The 22,439-nt window shown below is 42.5% G+C and overlaps 1 protein-coding gene across 1 annotated transcript; it reads left to right on the top strand.

Moving 5' to 3' along the window:
- The first annotated feature begins 1,646 nt into the window (after positions 1-1,646).
- LOC140922076 (3'-5' exoribonuclease HELZ2-like) lies at positions 1,647-21,677 on the top strand. The gene is made up of 17 exons (XM_073372098.1): positions 1,647-1,776; positions 2,234-2,341; positions 3,704-4,094; positions 4,516-4,678; positions 5,583-6,570; positions 6,946-7,347; positions 7,716-7,791; positions 8,025-12,401; positions 14,503-14,772; positions 15,250-15,456; positions 15,942-16,067; positions 16,745-16,985; positions 17,582-18,005; positions 18,140-18,379; positions 18,762-18,918; positions 19,832-20,002; positions 21,203-21,677. Exons 1-17 carry the CDS (start codon positions 1,705-1,707, stop codon positions 21,313-21,315), a joined length of 8,526 nt encoding a protein of 2,841 aa, XP_073228199.1. The 5' UTR covers positions 1,647-1,704; the 3' UTR covers positions 21,316-21,677.
- The last annotated feature ends 762 nt before the right edge of the window (positions 21,678-22,439 follow it).

Below are 22,439 nucleotides of genomic sequence, written 5' to 3'. Positions count from 1 at the left end.
AATTTCCCATTGCACGTACTTCTCGTGTACGTAGAAGTTGCTGATAAAGTTGACTATAGTTTCTAGGTCGTGATCGTTCTTTTAGTGCTTTCTGATTGCCAATTGAGGGTGTTCATCAATGTGTTGATGAACACCATCACCACAATAATCGTTAATCAACGTCCGTACCTAAAATGCAATGTTTCACCCTACCTTGTGTGAACTTCCACTGTCTCCCTTCAGACAGCATTATGAACTACCTTTTACTTAAAATCTTGCAACTTCATACTTACTGTATTTAAAATTATTCTGATCAAAGAAGTTCTCTTTGCAGCCATTAATAGGGTTGTCCAAAGTGCGTGCTCCTCCCCAATCCTGAGCATTGCATGACAACCCCATGATGTCATCAAAGGAGACCATAACAGGGGCGAATCTAGAGGGAGGGTGCAGGGGGTGCACAACCCCCCCCCTCCCCCTGAGATGACCTGCGGTTTTCTAATACAACTGGTATTCTGCAAAAAAAAAACTATGTGGTTTATTGGTGTTGAAGTAGAGCAAGAGACGAGTGCACCCCCTCCTGAAAAAAATCCTGGATCCGCCCCTGCATAAACAACACAATTTGACATATTGTGTTTTATTATATACATACTGAGAAATACTCACCAAAAAGCTATGTCGTAAATTTTCGTACGCAAATTAGTTCTAGCCAATCAGAGGAGCGAACGATGGTTTTCACACGTGAAAAAAATGATACGTCCAATCAGAATCGCGAACGATGTTTTTTCACGTGTGAGAAAAATGATACGTCCAATCAGAGGCCACAGAGGTGTGTGAGTTTCGCGCCAAAATTCCCGCCTTTTATTGCAGCTTGCAGCGCCGCTTCGCACACATTCAAGGAGAAAAGTTTTACTCAAAGAGTTTTTCTCGCTAAAAAAGTGAAAAACATTTCGGAAATGGAGTGGAATAGTTTCGTTTGTTTCACTGTCGATAAAGAAAACGGTAGAGAGCCGGCGAAACAACAGCGGAAAGGGAAAAACAGAACGAGACGTAAGCTTTTGTTGTGCTTTTTGTCGGAGCTACTTTGCCTTTCATTTAAGCTTAAGCTTATATTGAAACCGGACATTTTACTTAAATTCACTCATTTTCAATTGTGCATTGACAAAAAACAGTTAAGATTACTTATAGTTCTTGGATTACCTCATATCCTTACCGTCATTTATGTTTTTAACAAACGTTTTTACTAAAAAGCTGATACTTCGTTTTCGTTGTCATTTTGCGGCAAGTGTGTAGCGGCAGATAAGATTTAAAATAAAAAGGCCGCCAAAATGATGAATGTCTCGGTATGTATATAATAAACACAATACCACATGGAAAGTGCTTTGTACGGTATTTACGCACTCGTTGTTTTTGTATCAGAAATCTTACTCGTTCGCTGCGCTCACTCGTTCGATTTCTGATACGTCAACAACTCGTGCGTAAATACCATACGCCAGCACTTTCCATGAAGTATTCTCTATTTCTTTGCTCTTTTTTTAGGTAGTTACATATGTAAGAAGCTTGGCAATGGAACCAGCAATTACCAAACTTGGAAACTAATCTAACAGCAAAACAACTTTATCGTGATGCCATATTGTGATGAATATCTAAGAATCATAGAAAAGCTCCAGGGAAAATATTACCAAATTGGAGAAATTTTTTTTTCAAGGGCATTCTCCTCCCTATAGTATGTCTACTGCTACAGCATTATTACAGGAATTGGAATGGCTTAGACGGAATGGCCAGTCACAAAGCAATGTGGTGGGTACATCTGGACTAGTGAAATTCCTATATGTAACAACTATTTTCATTTCATATTTTCTCAAACCCTTTCTTATTCAAAACTTGTTAATACACCCGTGCATTCTTTCCCCACACGTGCTGTTGGTTATGGTCAGAGAATTTAAATTTTGCTTCGGCTCATATTACTACCCAGGCATGTATCTCCTTCGTTTCACTTAATGTACATGTACATTAAGTAGCAAGAGTGACTAGTGGATGGGGAGCCACAGGGGAATTGGTGGTAGAGTTCAAATTCCAGAGACGTAGTTGCAAGCTCTCCTTCCTTTTCCTGGCCTGCCACCAGAGTGCCCCGGATAGCTTGCTCACAGTTTGTACCCATTCTCCATAGAGTTTGTGAAGTATGGAATACAAGACACGGACTAAAAAGCTTCAAGTGACACTCAGTCTTTGTATCTTTTTTGATTCCTTTTTCTAGTTAGTTGAAGTGAGTGCAAACCACAACATTCTCTGCAGTGAAAAACTTTTTGTTCCCCATATTGACAAGAACAAGCCTATAACATGGACATTCAGAATAAAATCAAGTGTAAGTCAGTGTACGTTACTGAATTAAAGACAGATACAGCTGTATACTTTCTGTAAGCCACTGGTCAAATCTTGCCAAAAACTTGTTTTTGTCTTGCTTCCGGGCGATTCCGAGCGAGTTTTAGATCTGCTGTTGTTCTGTCTAGAGGACTCTATGGAGAAACTCTGGGGAAGACTCACAGGAAAAACTCGCCAGGGAAAACTCGCTGGAATAACCCTGAAACGGCCAAAATTGTTAAGAAGAAGGAAGAAGAATCAAGTTGTTGCAAGTTGCGTGAATACTGACATCTGACTGGATAAAATTGAACGGGAATCACACCAAACACGGGTGTTACATCACTTGCTGTACAAAATAAGTTTGCCTTGGGCCATTGAAATGCACAACATGAACAGATTTTCTTGCAAAAAGCAGAACCACTCTCTACTTCCTGCAACAACCTGACTTGTCACAATACATGTTTTATTCATGAGTTGTAAAATGCGCAGCTTCGCTATTCATAGCCTGTTCCAGGCATTCAGATGGAAGAGTGAAGATGAAATTGACATGGAGCGGGGTAGGTTGGGGGGGGGGGGACGAGGGGAGGCAAGAGAGCGAAAGGGGAGGAGGAGGAGGTGCCCTCGCTATTGTGCCAGTCTCCCCTTGTTTTTCCCCCATTTTCCACGCATATGATTTAATTCACTCCCCACCAGCTGAATGCCGCCTCTATGTTTTGAAAGTGTGGAACAGGCTAGGCTATTCAAGTCAAGTTGTATGTTTTTGCTGCCCATTTAACCGTGCGTTTATAACCTTGGATATCATTATACTGAGGATGTCCTCTCTCAGTGCTCTTTTGCTATTGCTATATTGCATGTTCTTTCAAGCACAGGAAAAAATAACAGATTCCCATTTTTGGATATTTTAGGGTTTTTAAAGAATACCCAAAAAATCCCAAATTTGGAAGAGTGAGACAAGTCCCAATCTGGGAACTTGGTTGGGAATTCTGTGGTTTGGACTTGTCTCACTTTGCCAAAATTGGGATTTTTATGGGTATTCTTTAAATACCCTAAAATATCCAAAAATGGGAATCTGTTATTTTTTCCTGTGAACAAAACAAAACGATAGACCATTTTACAGTTATCCTAGCCTTTGAGTGAATGTGAGGCTGAGGTTGACCTTGTTTTGATACAAACCTTCTTCTTTTTCTTATGGAAATTATGCTTAAAAAATACTAGTTGGTGTAAGATCTAATGACATGATTTACATGATAAAGCAGTGTTGTATCAAAACAAGGTCAACTCCAGTCTCGTTTCCACCTTTAACGGTAAAATGGACTATTAAAAATAGTCCTTTGTACAAATATTCCCTTTATCCGCATGTTTTTAGAGCCGCGTTAGCAGATGGTGCAAGTTGCGTCGTGTATTTACTTTGGATCCATATCTTCCGGAATACAGCATAGCCCAGGTTAAAGTTAGTGATACCCTGTGGACAAAATTACCCCAAGGAAGTCAGGAATGGGAATCAAACACAGGTATTCGGATGGATACCTGCCAGATAACCCTCCGATTTGAATCTGCAGACTATGGTAGCTTTCAACAGCGACTTGTTTTTGATTTTGCTGAGCGGCCTCTTGTGTTCAGGCAGCTTGAGGTGGTTGTTGCTCCGGAACAGAGCTTGATGCATACCATTCAATACCCGGTAGTGTGTGATGAAGACAGTGAGCTCTCGTGGCTGGCCAAATACAACATGATTCCCTTTGACCCTCAGAATTCACAAGGTAAATGTTGTTAAGATTAAGACTGTGATGTAATAATTTACAGGTCTGTGATGTAATACATGTACAGGATATGTTAAGTTTACTATTTCTTTAATTTTACCACTTGTAATTTACAAGCGTTACAGTCGCGCCTCTGACAATTTGCATGTCTTTGGTCGTGTCCTTATGCAAGAAGTTTTGGCTTGCATGTTTCACTTGCGGGTTTCTTGTACATTTTGTGCATTATAGCGGATTACGCATGAAATACTCGTGGAATGATACCCGTGGCCAGTACTTTCTCTTTGTTATCTGGGACTGTGTCCTCAAAGGAAACCCTTCAAATCAGAAAATGTGCTCCCTTATTTCACAGTTCCGTTTATTTTTGTAGTAGTATAATCCCATGATATACACGTGTACAAGCGCATTGCATTTTTTGTTCCAGAACAAAGGAGGTCTGAATTTCCTCTTCCTCCCAACCTGGGGACTGCATTAGAGTATGGCCATTTTGATCACCTTGATGATAACCTTACCACTGAACAGTACAGGCAGCGTCTTCATTTGCTTCTTCATATTGAAGAGTTTGAGCGTCGCCGTCAGATGACAAGGTTTTCTCGGTGTTTTCTGTTCTTCAGTAATAATTTTTTAGCCTTACTGCGTTTTTCACAAACATGCTAATTCTGAAGTTCAAAAGCCAACTGACGATTGCGTTTTTCGCTGCCGTCAATCATCTTGACGGACCTCTTAGGAAACGAAACTTTACTCTAACGGGTTCAACGTCATGCTTTGTGATTTCTGATTGGTGGATTTCGATCTGTTATGTGTGTTTCTGTGTTTCAAGGTTCGTTGCTTGTGATCGTAATTATGATTGACGGCAGCGAAAAACGCAATTTTGAACTTTAGAGGTCGCATGTTTCTGAAAAGCGCAGTAATTGTAACTGAACGAATAGGATATCTGCATGGGTAAATTATTAGACGCACTGTTAACAAATTTCTCCTGGCAGCATAAAAGTAGACCTTCAGTCCAGTCAAAGTTTTTGCACATTGAAGACCGTTCCATGTGATGCAGCTAGCATTGGCACAGGCTCTCTGATCAAGAGTTTTAAAGGAACGCTCAGCGAGTAGGCAAGCACTAAGAACGTGACCATCACTGTTGTGACGATTGGTGCTTTATTAACATTGTTAAATTATGTAACGTGAACACTACTGCAGAGTCCTATAAGGCATAGATTGCATTGCTGATTATACCACAATTTATTTCACTTGCACTGGATGATTAATGTGCGACTGATATGCAAAGAGGCGAGAGATTCGCCCGTTATACGGGCGGACACAAAACACCTTCTGATTTTCGCCATTTTTTGCCGGTATAGTATTAATTTCTCCCGTGTCGATCAATAAAGGGAAAGCAGATTTACAGTGTGTAATGTAATGGAGAAACAAGTGTTACGGTCTCGATAATTTGAATATTCTTGTAATCCCTGTTGCTATGTTTCGGTTTATTTCCTCCAGGCTTACAATTCACTGCTCTAATTTGCTGTACTGCCTCCAGGCATGTGCCACCGATCCTTCGCAACTTACTATTGTCCTGCCAATCGAGGAGGACCTCATGGATGATGCCAACTTGTTAATCAGTCGTGGAGGTTGTGCCCTCTTGCGAATCCAGCCACATGAATCCCCGATTCCAGTATTGTATGAAGTTGTGGTAGAGAGCTTGAGAAAGAATCGCGTTTTGTTACGTGCCAGCAGCGATCTCCAACAAGTGTTGAAATCAAGAAGACCTCTTCCCGCGTCACTGTGCTTTCGTTTTGTTGATACATACCAGCATATGCATTGGGCTGCAGAACGTGTGAGTCTTGAAGTGGTATTCCCTACAGTACCGCAAGGAAACTCAAAACAGAGGCCCTTTGCCTCTGATAGCCGTCACCTGAACGAATTGCAAAACTATGCCTTAAAGCAGATGTTACTGCCCAATGCTGGACCACCGCTGCTGATTCTTGGGCCGTTTGGGACAGGGAAAACCAGAACTATCGCTGAAGCAATGAAACAGTTAATCACCATCCAGCTGAACAATCACTCTGTAGACTTCAGAATCCTTCTATGCACGCATTCAAACAGCGCTGCCGATCACTACATCAAAAGCTACCTCCACCCTTTCTTGACTCGATCACAGATCCCGCATTCACGGTTCAAGCCGCTACGCATTTGCTGGGAGAACCGTTTTGTAACCACGGTCTCCGATGAGGTGTTACAGTACTGCCTTCTGGACATGCACACCGGTAAGTTTGCCATTCCCACCGTGGAGACGTTAAGGAGACATCGAATCGTGGTAACCACTCTGATGACGGCTGCATCGATCGCTCAGCTGGATCTTCCAGCTGGATTTTTCACGCACATCTTCATTGATGAAGCTGCGCAGGCCATGGAAGCTGAAACCATCATCCCTCTCTACTTGGCTGGACGTAACACTCAAATAGTCCTGGCTGGAGATCATCTGCAGGTATTTGCTTTCAACTTAAACCCTCAGAATCTGTTAAATGTAGTGAATACAGTGATGAAATGAAAATGAAGAAATGATTGTCGCAGTGAACGCAATTTATGCAATTGCGTAAAGAAGCTTGAAATATTGATGACTTATGGTAATCATAGCGCGTCATTGCTTATAGTTTTGCTTTTTTTATTTTTTTGGTGTTGTTGTGATGTTGTTTTTTCTTGACGCAACTCACAAGATTGTTGCTTTAAGAGTCTTACTTTATCAGTAGAATATATACATGTGTAATTTTCGTAAGTTTGCGAAAACAATGGTGGAAATATGGCTTATTCGATCCAGAGTTTTCTCAGCTTGGCATACTTGTTTTCTTTTGTGTTGTTTTAGCTCAGTCCTCCCGTGATGTCGACCGTTTCTCGCCAGCTTGGTCTTGGTCGTCCTCTTCTCGTGCGGCTGCATGCAATGTACCCTGCCATATCAAAGTGGAAAGTTATGTTACTGCAGAACTACCGTGCTTATGACGACATAGTAGAAGTGCCTTCTCATCTGTTTTACCAAGACACGCTTGTTGCCAAGTTGAAGCGTCCGTCCAGTTTGCATTATTCTGTTGTGTTCTACGGAGTACACGGGCAGGAAGAGATAGCAGATGAACCGCCCTCGTTTTTGAACAGGGGAGAAGCTGCAGAAGTTACCGACCGCGTGGAAGAATTGATAGCTAACTGGCCGTCGGAGGTCTGGGGAGAAGCTTCTCCATCACGAATATGTGTCTTAGCACCTTACCCTCCTCAGGTAGAGACCCCATTCTTTTCTAAAAAGTGTTTTCGAACCGGAATTAAATAATACCAAAGAAACGAATTGCTGTAGGTAGTTTATGTTGACAAATCACACTTAGAGATCTGCAAGTTAAAGTCAGTCATCTGACAACGACTTGCCCAACCATAATTTGATAAGGACTGAAGAAATCTGTCCCACACGTGTAGTCGGACAAAATAATCAGACACATCATATACTAAAGACTATCATAAAGTAAGTAAAGATTTGCATAGTTATTACAAAAAATGGAATTCAACCCAATCTGTGTGTGGCAACTTTTTTGAACTGCCGATAAAAAAGGTGACGTGATCAAACATAATATTGCTGTTCATTTTTTTTGTCAGGTGCGAGAAATCAGGAGACTTCTTCGTGCAAAGTCTTTAGGAGAAGTCCAAGTGGAGGGTGTGAATAATGTCCAAGGTGGGAACAGTTCGAAATCACAATGTGCTTAATGAAGAGAACAACGTACAGTAACTCGGGGCCTCAATAAAAATCACTCTTTGTGAAGTGAGTTCCCTGTATGAAGATTGCTTATAGTATAACAACACTGGGTTTCTGACTTCTCGAAACCAGAGAGGTCGGGTTTGTTTAGACAGGGTCAACAGTCATCACTTTCTTTTTTTGTTAATTAAGTGTTTATGCTTTTGTTTTAGGTCTAGAGTTTGAAATACTATTCATCAGCACAGTGCGAACCAACAAACTCAACAAAGGTTATGTTGCAAATCAAAAGAATCTGGGATTTCTGTCTGACAGCAAATTGTTAAACACAGCCATCACCAGAGCTCGGTATCGACTTGTAGTCATCGGTGATCCTGTTGCTCTGTGTTCAATGGGAGAGTGCAGGGTGTGTTGGAGATCAATTTTAAGCAAGTGCAATAGTAATGGGACATTTCACTATCGTCTTCCATTTGACACCCTTGCTAGAATGACCAAGGAAACCAAAAGTAACGCATGTCAGAATGGAATATTCGATGCATCCATTCCTTGTAATAATATTGTGAATTCAATACCAGCCTCACAAGCACCTATTCCACCCCAGCAGTTCCCCGGCCATTTCGCTGGGTTTCCTTTCATGGAAATGCCGCACAATAACGCTCATCTTTCAAGCAGGCCTCCGGTATTTATTGGCAGTCCTGGTCCTGTAGTTATTCCAAGGCACTCCCTGCCACTGTCAGTACATTCTCTCCCTGCTATTCGAAACCCGTTTCAGCAACCTGCCTTGATTAATGGACTTACACCTATTGGACCTCTTCCACAAGGAATAGGCCTGTCATGTCCGGTTACTCCATGGTCCTCCCACCCACAGTTCGCGCAAAATACCACACCTGTGAGGTCGCCATTATTCACAGACCAACAGTTGGTTCAAAATCCCTCTCTTGGTAATGTGTTAGGCGCTGAACAGTGGATACGTCAAAATACTAGCCGAGTCGAGGCAACGTGTAAAGATCCGCAACGACTACAACCAAAGCCACAACCACCAGCTACATTTCTCATGCGTCAGCCACCTCCAAACGTCTCCTCTGTAGGCACATTAGCCAGTCAGCAACAGCAAGTACCAAAGACTCCTTCCACATCGAAAAAGGAGTCCACACTGGTCACACCAGTTTCAGGTACTGCAACTGTTGTTCCATCACATTTGAGCTATGCAAGCCTTAGGGCGTCAGAAATAAGGAGGCAAAACGAACCAGAAAGTCAGCAAAGCAAATCGACCCAACATCTCATTGTCGTGAATGAATCACAAAGGGAACTTCTTTTGTCACTTGAATCTGGCTTGCAAAGTAGTCAAGAGATGGTGACAAGAGTAAAGGATCTTATTGCCAGACTTCAAATATCGTTTAGTTCCCCTGCTAACCAGAGTCTTCAAAAAAATCTCGAAGACCAGATGAACATCCTAGAGAAAGAAGTTGATTTAATCCAGCGGCATGTCGAGCTGCATAGCGCTTTATCAAGTCAACTAAGGATTGAAGTCTGGGAAAATGATGATAGCAGTGAAATGCAGTCGTCATGTACAGACCCCTCCAGTCTGAATGAAATGGAGGAAGATAACGGTGACTCTGACGCTGAGGAGTGGTTCAGCGCCCAACATAGAGATCCCATAGTGCAAGATTATATCAAGGCGTTCGAGATGTTGACTTCTAGAACTGACTCTGCTACCGAAGAAGGTTTTTTTCCTCCCGACGAAGCAGAGACCGGCAGACATTCTGGCTCCTCTTCACTTGTTTTAGAGAGCTCCTTGGCCACTCCCATTGATAGTGAGGAGGTTTCTCCTTTACGGGGATGGGTGTTGCAACCCAGCGAGGCCACAGTTTATATTGAGAGTTACTCCATCAACGAAGAATACTTAGGAGAAGAAGAAGCCCGATCAAAACTTCAAACTGGTGAACTTGTGGCTTGCCAATTACAAATTGACGCCTTCAGCGACGGTAATACGGCAACAGCAAAAGTTTGCGATCCAAACAGTCACGACATCCACATCGGTAGTAGAGCTGACATAAACAGGGCATTTAATGGAGATAAAGTCGCCGTGGAAGTTTTTGACACCAACAAACAAGGCTCAAGCATACCCCAGGGTAAGGTAAAGGCAATACTGAAGGAAAACCACCCCAGAAAAGTTGTTTGCAAGATCGACAATTTTGATAGGAACATGATGACGCCTATCGACAGAAGCAACTCAAAGTTTGTTATCCTGCAGAGTAAAGACCATCAAGGCCAAACTGGCGTTGCCGTGTTTGTTATGAAGGATGGCAGAATACAGTTCAAGAGTTTTGTGACAGAGACTGAAGGGAAATTGTTTCTTGTGCAACTGATGAAATGGGGAGCAAGCTACAGGTACCCACTTGGCTTTGTTGTGCACTATTTTCAAGAAGGCGGGGATCCCCTTAAAGCCATTTCAATCTTACTGGCTGAGCACGGAGTTCACAAGCAACACCCAAAGAAAATCCATAATGAGGCCAAAAAGGATTTTCCCCCAAAATGGAAGATTCCCATGTCAGAGCGCGTCAAGCGGATAAAGTTTCCTGAGGTGTTCAGCGTTGATTCTGCTTCTTGTGTCGAAGTCGATGATGCTTTGAGCGTTTGTTGGGAACAAGATGGAACTTACAAGGTGGGTGTCCACATCGCAGATGTCTCCTTCTTTGTCTCCAAAACTTCTCTGTTGGACAAGGCTGCTATGTTCCATGGAGCCTCATTGTACAGTGGCACAGAGAGAGGTTTCCATAACCCCATGCTGCCATCCCGTGTTGGTACAGATCTTTGTAGTTTGCTACCAAACGAAGATAAGCTGGCTCTTTCAGTAGTGTTCCATTTAAATGAAGATGGACTAGAAGTTGGCTTACCTGACATTCAGCGAAGCATTGTCACATCGTGCTGTAAGTTAAACTACGATCAGTGTCAAGATGTTATTGATGGGAAAAGGCTTGATGGTGTCGCCGAGAGCGTTCAAAAAGGTATTGGTATCCTTGGGCAACTTTCATTCAAAATGTGGACAAGAAGAGTTCGTCAAGGGTATGTCGCCTTCGATGCTGCTGTTGGAAAACCTAATGCTTGGTCCTCTTCAAAAATGGTGGAAGAGTTTATGTATCATACTAACCGTGCAGTAGCCGAGCGCCTTTTCCAAAGCCCCCTTGCTAAGAAGATCGTGCCGCTGCGTCGACAACTTCCTCCTAAAACACATTTTCTGAGTTATATATATGAATCGTGCATTGAGAAAGGTATGCAACCAGACCACTTCTTAACCTTGGAATGCCTAACAAAATCTTCCAATGGTGTATCAGTCTGCGGAACTGACGACTCTATAAGTATCGATTTAAAGACATGGGAAAAGATATCTGCCGCTCTGGATGACAAAGACCTAGCCAAGGTAACTCTTTCCATTCTACAGCATGATAACGCCTCCGGTGTTGGTAAAATACTGGCTCAGCTGAAGTCTCGTCAGGAACATAGCGAATATGTCGCGTCTTCCAATCTTTCAGCCGAAATGCAAAGCCATTTTGGCCTTAATGCAGCATCGTATACTCATTTCACGTCTCCTATTCGCCGTTACATAGATCTCGTTGTTCACCGCATCTTGTTAGCGGTTTTGGATGATGTAGAAATGCCCTATAACGAAGAGCAAGTGCAGAACATTTGCGAGCATTGTACGATGATGTCTGCTCGGATTGATGCTTTTGAAAAACAGTTAGCTGCGGTATCTAGGGCGGATACACTACGAAAGGATCCGAAATGGAGGGTGGCTAAGGTGGAGTCACTTTCTCCTGAAAACCTGCTTCTTGGAGGGGATGAGGTTGATCACATCGGTTTCTTCTATCGAAGCGTCAACATCCACGATTGTAAACCATCTTCCAGGGAGTGGCTTGAGGAAGAGGAAGAATTGGTTTTGAGCTGGAATGTTTTGGAGATCAATGTGACAGGCCAAGAAATAGGAGGATATTCGGGCCAAGGAGATGATCTCTCTGGCGAACCCTCATCTTCTTTAGAACTAGAACCTTCTTCGGGTGTTACTAGACAGTTTTTGGAAATCCCCCAAGAGTTTTGGACGAAATTTTTACAGGGCTTTCGTGATGAAGACCTTCTTGAAATGAACAGACAAAGGCAAATGATTGATTCAAATGCTGTGGTCAGTTTCGACAAGAAAACTCCAAGCACGTATGGTAATTTTGCTCCTGAAGAATCGATTGCTATGAGTTCCATTGCACCTCTTCAAGTTATTAACGCACATACCAAGTTTTACCGCAAGCGAGACACAATTCCCGTTTCTTTGGGCGCTGAAATGAACAGAGGATTACTTAGGCCCAGTATACTGGCTGTAAAATTCTCTGATGCAATCGTGTGCTGTATGCGACATAGGCGTCATCCTTCTAAATCGTTTGGTGTTTCCGCGTTGACGGCTACCAAGGCAACCTACGCAGGCGTATGGGACTATCAGTCGGTGATGCTTCCGCTACTGGAATGCGAAGCTTCTACGGCTAGTGTCAACTCAGATGCCGCCATTCAAATCATCCTGCATAATGTCTCTGTCCAGTGGAATGCCAGTAAGTTTGGAACGCGTTAGCCTGAGAAAACAGCCGACATTTTACGAGGCCATCACTGGTTTTGCCACAAAATGGCGTCTGAGGAACGAGTGCAGAAAAATCCTTGCTGATGACATGTCACTGCCCAGACCTGGGTAGTGCTTCTGACTGGTTGAAGCAAATTTCCCAGGCGGCAGGACCAATCAGAAGCACTACCCAAATCTGGGTAGTGATACTTCATCAGTCTGGAATTTCTGGGTTTGGGGGAGACTAGTAGTGGCGTCGTCAACTGTCGGCCATTTTCTCATGCTGTTCACAAGTAAGACATATTTTGACTGTAAAACTATAAACGCGTGCAGACTTCAAGTCTCTGTCTGCATTTGCAAATGGATTTGACCAACACAGGACCCTTTTCTGAAAAACAATTGAACTGTGTAAAATATCAGTGTTACCTTAATTAAATCTTGGAAACAAAAAATAGTATCTGGTATCTGTGGTAATAAATGAAGAAACACTGTATGTTAGTAAACTTTATAAAATAACTGAGATAGTACGCGTGATCTGATTGGTCAAAAACCTATGGTTTATTATACCGGTAAACCCATAGAAAAAGACATCCGGACCACGAGCCATAAACAAAACCGGCTATTGATCTGCAAACAATGATTTTAGAAAGGCTAAAAAACAGAACAAGTTACTTACCCAGCCCTTCTTAATATCAAAAGCGTTGGTTTCCACATTTTATTACTGCCATAGCTTTAGAAGTAATAAAGTACAAAGCTGGAAAGCAGTTCACATTTCACGCCGATGCCAAATCGCAGAGAAAGACAACAACTGTGTGAATTTCTGGTGTAGAAAGTCTCCAGGAAAAACTTAACCATGTGCCAACCAGTAACAAAACGGATAGTTTTAGCATTCTTGATTTATTTTATGTCAAAATTAAATTCCTTAATGAAAGAAATTGTTCCAAAAAGAGATCTCTGATCAAGATATGGTACAAAATCGGCCGCTGTAGGTTGTAAACAAGCTGCCAACGATGATGAAAGATGTCAGAGTTTCGGGCTGGTTTTTTCCAACATTTGCACAAATTATTTGGTGATATCGATACCATAACCTACCTCAAACCACCTGACTTTACAAATCGACAAATATTAACGCCAATATGTCGGTATATGTCCAATAGGTCGCTGTATTGTAGGTGCATATAAAGTTACATGCGACAAGTTCGCAAATGAAGCCACGTCGTTACCGCAGCATTTCTTAATCATAATAAAGTCCAGAAAACAGATCTTAAACCACTGCGGCTTGTAAAATGTGAATGAAGTCCTCCATTACAATAGCTGCCAGTTCCGTCTGTAAGCACGAAATTCGTACGGATCGATTCAACAAAATACACCTGCGTACAGTCTGATGTTCAGTTAATTTCTACTTCTGTAGTAAACAAACCATGAACGTATTCTTTCATTGTACGTTCGCATGAATAAATGTTGACTTTTCCTGTAAAACAGCTTTCATAAGTTGTCATGTAATGAGTGCAAAAACTCGTGTTTTGAAGTGCTGCTGTTTGTTGTTTGACTGAACTGAGTTTTGAGAAAGTTCAGCGCTATTAAATCGTGAGTCATGATTGGCTTATGATGACTTTAGAGAGAAGACATGACTTGATCACGGTACTAAAACCATATTTTTTGCCTAAAAGAATCCATTCTACTAAAAATTATTTTATAAAAGCAATAGACCACACTTTCTATGGGTTTACCGGCGTGATAACCCACTTGGGATGTTGGGAGAACACTCGAAAAGCTTGTAAATCACTCGCCTTCGGCTCGTGATTTACAAGCTTTTCTCGTGTTCCCCCAACATCCCGCGTGGGTTATCACGCCGGTAAACCCATAGAAAGTGTGGTCTATTGCTTAAATATTTCTTTGAAATAATTGGTTAGTGCAGTGTTTATAATCCTTTTCGATGGTTACAGTTGTGTCCAAATTGAAGGACGAATATCATAGTGTCAGCCTCTACCAAAGTACAGTAAGCCGCTGAAGCTAAACATTACCCAGAAAACAATAAATAGTCCTTCATACGCGTCATTCCGTTAGTGAAAATTCCACGTGCTTTTCAATCACAGATGCAGGAGAGTTCACCTTACCAACGGCTTTGTGTGTCTGCCATGGTTTGCAGCTTTGCTGCGGTGACTTTCTTTGTCTCCGAAGCGCCGTGTCTCCTGGAATCTTCCACTGTCGTGTCGCTGAAGTGGACAGAAACCAAGACAGAGAATTAATTCGTGTCAGCCTGGTGGACTTTCCAGAGGGTTTCTCCGTTGATCAATTGAATAATGGTGCCAGCCTATTTAGCCTTGAAGTCATTGCTCAGGGCCAAGCCTTCCGCCGTATGATAAGTAAGAACAGTCACTTTAAATAATGTATTAGATCTAGTTTTAGTGAATTTTAAGCGTTAGACCTTCCTGTTAGCCTTCGGTTTGGCGTTTATAACGGGTTGTGGCACGAAATAAGAATGAGGGGCATCTTCCTTTTTTGTTTGTTTTGTTTTTGTATGTATGTTTTTCTTTTCTCTCTCTCGCTGTCTTCGTTATTAGTCTGTACTTTTACCTTCTCCTTTTTGTACCGTAAATTCAGTTCCTCTGGCCAGTCATTACTAAAGAAGAAAATCTAACGAACTAATAGAAATTCGAAGATAAATCGTTTTTCCTGGGCATAGCTCCTAGTCCGAGCGCCCGAGATTTACTTTTCTTTTACTCCAACCGATCGCAAAGAAAACAAGAGCAAAGAAACTACCACATTCTTTGACCAGATATTTCAAAGCAGCGTTACTTTAAGTTAACTAAAGTTAATCTACTTTTACTCTTTCCTTAAAGCTGCTGTGAAGAGTCTTGGCGATGCACCAGAGCTCATTAGAGGTATTTTCTTACGAAGGGACTTGCCTTCGTACCTGGCACACAACCCAAGGTTTAAAGGGCAAAGAAGAGAGAAGAGCAAGACCCACGTGACCCTTAACCAAGGACAGGAAGAAGCGGTAAAATTGGCCTTGACATCTCCACTGACGCTTATTCAAGGACCACCAGGCATGTGTAGTTGTACTGTTCTACAATCAAACCTGTAGAGAGCATTTCCAATGACGTCACGGCGGCCATATTGGTGTTCCAAAACAATGAAACGGCTGCCGTGATGGTGTTCCAAACCAATGCTGTGGGATTTTAACGTTGTCTTTTTTCCAATAAATTTGCATCGATGCTGGCCATGTTAGTGAGAACGCTCTATCAATTAAAGGGCTGTGCTCTAAAGAAAACTGAACAGAGACTGAAGTTCTGAAATTATAAAATCTAGAGTGCCCTGCATTACCCTGCGAACAGAGGCCCCTCGATCTTCCTAGAAAGGTCGAAGGGCCTCTGCTCGTAGGGTAGCGCAGCATATTATTTGTATCAAAAGCCATTCTTCACTTGTGCCTCTTTTTTTTTGCTGCCGTCGCCGTCGTTATTGCTAAAACAGGCTAGTTTTTGTTTGTTCTTCTTACTGCCTTGACGAGTGCCGTGTTGCTTGTGTCTTTCAGGTACAGGAAAGACTCTGACGGGCGTTGAGTTAGCGCGCCAGTTTGTAGCCTTGAACAAAAGAGAAGGAACTGGAGGACAAGTTCTTTTCTGTGCTCCGTCCAACCACGCAGTGGATGTGGCTGCAAGTGGGTTTTTATTTTCACAAATTATATTTGAGAACAAATGCCCGCCATAACATATTGTGGGGTGGAGGACCTAAAATGTTTTGGCCTTAGATCGTAGGAATTCACTCCCACAATCTGACCAATATCCCCGTACTTAAGGTATAAAGGTGTGCGCAGCAAAAACGAAAAAAAAAAAAAAACGTGAAGGTATTCTGTCCTTAACTAAGGCCTCCTGATTTGGGGTTGTAGTCCTTTAATAGGATACCCATAAGCACAGGACCTTAGCAGGTATGAAGAACCTAAATTACTTTGTTATCGTGCTGATGAAATGACTCGACAAGGCTTATTCTAGGTCATAATTCTTAGCTTAATAACTGTTCAGATGTGAAGGAAGCAAATAAAAGAAGCCAATTCTAGGCCCATTTTGCGATATGGGTTTCCCCTTAAACAAGGCGTCATTCTTCGTTACTGGGGCCTAATGTAAAGGGTGTTCATTTTTTATTAATTTTTCTTAAGTAGGGTCAGGGCAGTGAGAACCACAGCCTCCGCTGTGCTATAGGTCTCCGATATCCATCAACCTGGTGACACCCTAAGACTTGTGTTTAAAGTTAGACCTAAATTACGTAAGTCTGTGTTAGACCCTGTAGTGGTTAAAACAGTATGGTGAAAGCTGGTGATTTCTCTTTTCTAATTGGCAGGAATGCTTCAAGCAGTACCAGATGTGAAGGTTTTAAGAATTTACGGCAGAACAATTGAAGATCAGACGTTTAAACACTCGCTGAGAACTACTCTGTGGACTTCGCAGAGCGTAATGGATACAGCTTGCCAAGACATCGCTCTGCATTTCCGCATCCGAGAGTCAAGCAATCGCTACTCTTCGAGGATTGCAGCCGCCGAAGAGGCAATTTCGCGACTGAAAAAGAAACCTACTTCTCACTGGTTAGTGAGCAACCCGCACTAGCCCGTTCCATAGTACATGCCCGCCCTTAGCAATTCCCTATTAATGACTGGTATGTCGAGGGATAATAACTTCGAGATCCTGTAAATTGTGTGACCCGCAAAATCGCGACTTGATTGACCAATCAGGTCAATAAACAGAGTTCAATGCCATCTGCTGGTGTGATACAACTCACTTTGACTCTGAAGATGACTACCGCACAGGTTGTCGAAACGTCAGTCACTGTCGACAACAACAGTCCTATTAAGAACTACATTCACCCAGATGATCATATTATTCCTCAGCAAGCAAAGAAAGTCATGTCCAATAGCCGTGGCTAATGGATTTTGTTATTAAGTTGCCCAACGGGCAAGCGAATTTTTTCCGGGAACATTCAAATTACTGTTATCAGTCCTGCTAGTCCAAGTGTTTTCGGATTAGTTAGAATGACTCTTGGGCTTGTATGTGCTAGCTACAGCTTTCCTGAGGTGCAAGTTGTAAAACTGACTTTCTTTTCTCCCTACAGCTAGTTATGAAATGACTCCTGAGCTCAAACCGTTCACCGTTTTAAACAACTAATATCTTGTCTTGTTTGCAGCTCCACCTCTGGGATAGATCAAGAGAGAGAAAGACACGAGCTGTGTCGTTTGATCGAGGAGCTTCGCGATGCAATGGACGAAGCTGAAAAATACGAAATCAGCCAAAATGGAACCGAAGTGATCTTATGCACGTGCATCGAGGCTGGTGCGAAACGTGTTAAACGTTTTGCACGTATTAGTCACGTGGTTATAGATGAAGCGAGCATGTGCTTAGAGGCGGAAACCTTAGTGGCCCTCGCTTCAGCAGGTCAGAGACTGCAGCAAGTGGTACTACTCGGTGATCACAAGCAACTGGGTGCTGTCATCACATGCTCTGCTCCACGAAGGCTTGGTCTTGGCAAGTCTTTGTTTGAAGTGTTGTTTGACAAGCCTGTTGCTGGAAAGGCTTACTCGTGCTGTATGTTGCAGACGCAATATCGTATGGTATGTAACATATCGATCTTTAGAGAGCTAGGTATCCCCCCACCCTCTTACATGGCTTTCTTTGAAATCTGATTGGCTCATTTGAATGCGAAATCGTGTTGTGATTGGCTAGTGCTTTTTATTTTCGCATGCAGCATCCGAGTATCAGGGAATTCCCATCAAAGCAGTTTTATGACGGCTTGCTGAATGATGCTCGTCAGTTGACCAGTCCTGACCAACTGGCTGTCGGTGATCTGCCTGGATTCTGGGCCGGAGGGCCGGCAGCTCGTGTCGTGTTTTGTCACGTGGCAGGAGGTGAAGAGAGCCCTCAGGACTACACGGGACCCGAGGGACGGGAAGAATCTAAACACAACCCTCAAGAAGTTCAGGCTGTGGTACGTAGAACTATTTCATTAAAGTTTATCTCATGTCTATTTGTGGCGTTGTAGCTATTTGTAATAGTCATTTAACTTTTAAAATTAAAGTCAATGTAACACTTAATGGTTACAGGACGTTGAAAGACGAATTGTACCGTACATATAGATTTTTTGACAGCAGTATCTTATTGGGACAGAATCGCCTTTGAGTGAGCCTGAGTAAAGTGGCCTTCTCCACTAAAAAAGGGGCGAGAAGGCGGCTCTACACGGGCTACCTATGAATTTTCTTCCACCTTCTCCTCAGTGAATTAAATAAGCGCCCTAGGTAGTACTACTTCAGACATTTACGGCAACGCCTTCCATCCGCAATAAGACTTACTAGTATTTGCATTCTTTGCAGATCCGTGTTATTAGGTATCTCATTTCTCATGGACTGCAGTCCTCTCAAATTTCTGTGCTCACTCCTTACTCTGCTCAGAGAGCTAAAATATCCCGGGCCCTCCAGGCTCAGTTGAAATCATGCGATTCAGAGGTGCTCTCTGTTTTTGCCAGTCAAGGTATGTATGGTAGTGTGTTTTGTGAAAGACAGCTGTGAACATTAGTAACACAGGACCAAGTCAAATCGTGGTTGTATATGACTGAAACACAATCCTGTGCCGTATCTGTATTATTTGAATAATCTCCTTATAGGATTTTGATTATAGACGTAAAGGCAAAAAAAAAGTTGTTTTACCTTTCTCTGCAAAATGACGCTGGGAATATAATACGTCTACTCTACGATGCAAGACAAAGGGGATTGTCGTATTGTGGTAAATTTTTAGCGCTCTTTCTTAGAGGACATCGCGCTCTGTTTGCCAAATAGTAGGTGGTTTCCGTTTTCTCTGAACAAGTGCACGCTTCAGGTCTGAGAAAAAAATGCTTGTGGATGCGCCACAAAAACTGGGCAGAGAGAGCCTCAGGGGCGGATCTAGGGGGAGGGTGCAGGGTGTGTGCGCCCCTCCCCCCTGAGATGACCTGCGGTTTTCTAATACAACTGGTATTCTGCAAAAAAAAAAAAAACTATGTGGTTTACTGGTGTTGAAGTAGAGCAAGAGACGAGTGCACCCCCTCCTAAAAAAAATCCTGGATCCGTCCATGAGCCTAAATGTTCTAATCCATCTTTTAAGCCAGCTATAACTACCTTTCTTATCCTTAAAACAAAAAAGTGAATGTCTCGTTTTAGTGAAGTCAGAATCAAGCTGGTTCAAGGCTTGTTGATCCACGATTGTTGCAGCTTTTGCTTAACAGATGTCGAGACGTTGAATGTTGACACAGGCCATTTATCTTGCTGAGCGTTGATGAGCAAGAATAGCTAAAGAGGTTGTCTCTATTTCGTTCAGCAAGTTGCAAAAAGAGAGGCGCAACATGTCTTTATCAACAAATATTTTACTGTTTGCCACCTTTAACAACTAATGAATTTAAAATTGCTAGGTGCTGAGAGGGACTTCATAGTACTGTCTACTGTCCGCAGTATGCCAGTGGAGCAGATTGTTAGCAGCACAGACAACCAACAGTGGTTAACAAGCCATTTGGGTTTTCTTATTGATGAGCGGCAAATGAATGTCGCTCTGACACGTGCAAAGCACGGCCTAATCATTATTGGTGAGTCGCCACTAGCTCTTTAAAACCCGATATCAAACTGTAAGTTCTCTTCTCCCATCCTGTACGTTTCTAACAGCGCTTATAAAAAGAGAATTTCGTTAACACGTTCAGAAACGTTACCCCTCTAATTAATTGTTAATTTGTTACAAGTGTTGTTTGGGCGCGATCATTGATCATTGTAATTTGTTACAAGTGGTATTAGGACGCCCTGGGGTGGGTGGGGGGGGGGGGGGGAGGGTACTGCCATATATGGGCTACATAGGTATGTGCCGCTGTGAAGGGTATGGTTTTCAAACGGTTTACTCTAGGATAAAGTATATAAATCAGAGCGTTTGGGTCTAGAATAGGGTATCATTTTTTAGGACTAGGGAAACAGCTACTCTAGGATAGGGGGGATTTGGGGAGTTTACTCTAGTATAGGGTAGCAAAATTCAGCTGAACTAGCTCTGGTATAGGTTAAGGGTTCCAGGGTCCCAGCGGCACATCCCCTCCCAGAAATTCCTAAAATCCCCCCCCCCCGGGTTAGGGCGCGATCAAAGTGATGGCCTCGGGCTAGAATGTTTAAATTATAGTTATCTCACGGGCAAGCGACGTTTGTCGAGATAAAGTAATTGTTAGTGACTAGAAGGCTACGTACGGGTGAAAGAGATTGAAGGTTAGAACGCTTTTGCTCCAACGCTATGCTTTTCAACTGATAGATAGTCAAAACACGTGCGATAAGATCACTAGTGATAGAAGGTACAAACGCCAGTGATCAGATTGAGTTCTATGCATTCCATTCATTAGGGACCTTAAGCAACGAGAATGTTGACGTCCTCGACGTCAAAAATGGCAACTGGAAGTTGATATTTTCTCTCTTTCAGTGCTCTAACTCGACAAATTCGTACAGCGGGAGTTAAAACAAAGGCATTCATATTCGTTGTGTGAGACAAAAGTGTTCCATCAAGCGGGACATCGAACTTCCGGTTGCTATTCATGACGTCCGGGACGTAAGCGTTTTCGTTGCTTAAGCTTCACTAATCTTAATGGAAGTCTGGCCATATATGTTGAGATTAGGATTGCGGGCTCCTTTTATCGCCCGCAAAAAAGGGTGGGCCGCGGAGGGCGTGGGGGTGATAAGCGTGCACGATTGCTCCAGGATTGCTCCTGATCATTAGTGTGAAACTTCAAAAGTTCAATAAAATTGTCTTTTGTTGCTAGGTAACCGACGCCTATTGGCTGTGCACCGTATGTGGAGCAGCTTGATATCACACTGTGATCGTTTAGGTTGCCTGGTCGATGAAACATGGTTGGACAATATCACTTCAATGTAGGTTCAATGAAGTGCCAGCCATGTCACAAGGTTGAGGAGTGGAGTCCCAAGTGGCTGGCATGTCGACACTGGTGGTGTGTTTTATGTGATGTATTGATATATGACAGAGATCACGAGGCGTGCTGGGAAGGAAATATCAGAATCTTTTTCCCGCAATTTTACTGAAGAATATTAGGATATGACAATGAGTCGAGATTTTTTCATTTGTCCTACTGAACGTGTTTTTTTTGTTTGCTTTTTTGTTTTTTACACCAAACCAGTATAAGAGTATAAATGTTTTTTTTTGTGTGTGTTTGTTTTTTCAATTTTTAAAGTTCTAATTTTATCTGTAAATAATGAACACCTTTAAGTTACCGCTTTAAGTTATTCGAAATTCCACTGTAATTTATTTAAGAACTTTTACTTGAACAAAAGAGGGGTGCTTAGTTTGCCCTTGATGAAATAAAGGTTAAAACCTATTGTTGTCGTCCGTACTAAATTCTTTTACCTACTATTTGTTATAGTAGTATGGCAACATTTTCTTGGTTCTCGTGGTTCAACAATTCGGCCAGAATTACAAATGAGCTAGAACACTTTGTGAAATTTGAAACGTGTCGTAGCAATGTTGCAACGCTCCGCTGCGCTGAAAATATTTTGTTGCGAAGCGTCCCGTGTAACACTGTCTAAACTCCTTAAGCCCCAAGATCCACATACAAATTCTCCAGACCGATCTCCTTGGATTTCGTTTGAGAATGGTTGAGAGAATTTGGTTTAAGATGAAAGCATTCTCCCTTTGGTAATCAATTTAGTAATTCCTATAACCTTTACTCTTGATGATCCGCTGATGTTGTTAAGAGAAAATTAATGTTGGTCACTCTAGGGACCTAAATGGTTAAGCCCCAAAATTCTCCGCAAAATTAATGGCGATGGGCAGGATTTAACTTAGCCTACATAACAGGCGTTTTTTTTTTCGCCTTTTGTCAGGCGAGCGAAGGCATGCGCGAAGGGGGCGTGGAGGCTGAGACAAGCGCGACGGTGTCTGGTATTCAGGCTCGCTCGCTTCGCACTTGCCTTCGCTAGCTTCAAAGACGCGTCCAAAATAACGCCTTTTATGTAAGCTAAAATTGACTTTATAGGGATTACGAC

This window comes from Porites lutea, chromosome 12, assembly GCF_958299795.1.
Source record: "Porites lutea chromosome 12, jaPorLute2.1, whole genome shotgun sequence".
NCBI classification, from domain to species: domain Eukaryota; kingdom Metazoa; phylum Cnidaria; class Anthozoa; order Scleractinia; family Poritidae; genus Porites; species Porites lutea.
This window is presented reverse-complemented; position numbering and strand designations above follow the sequence as displayed.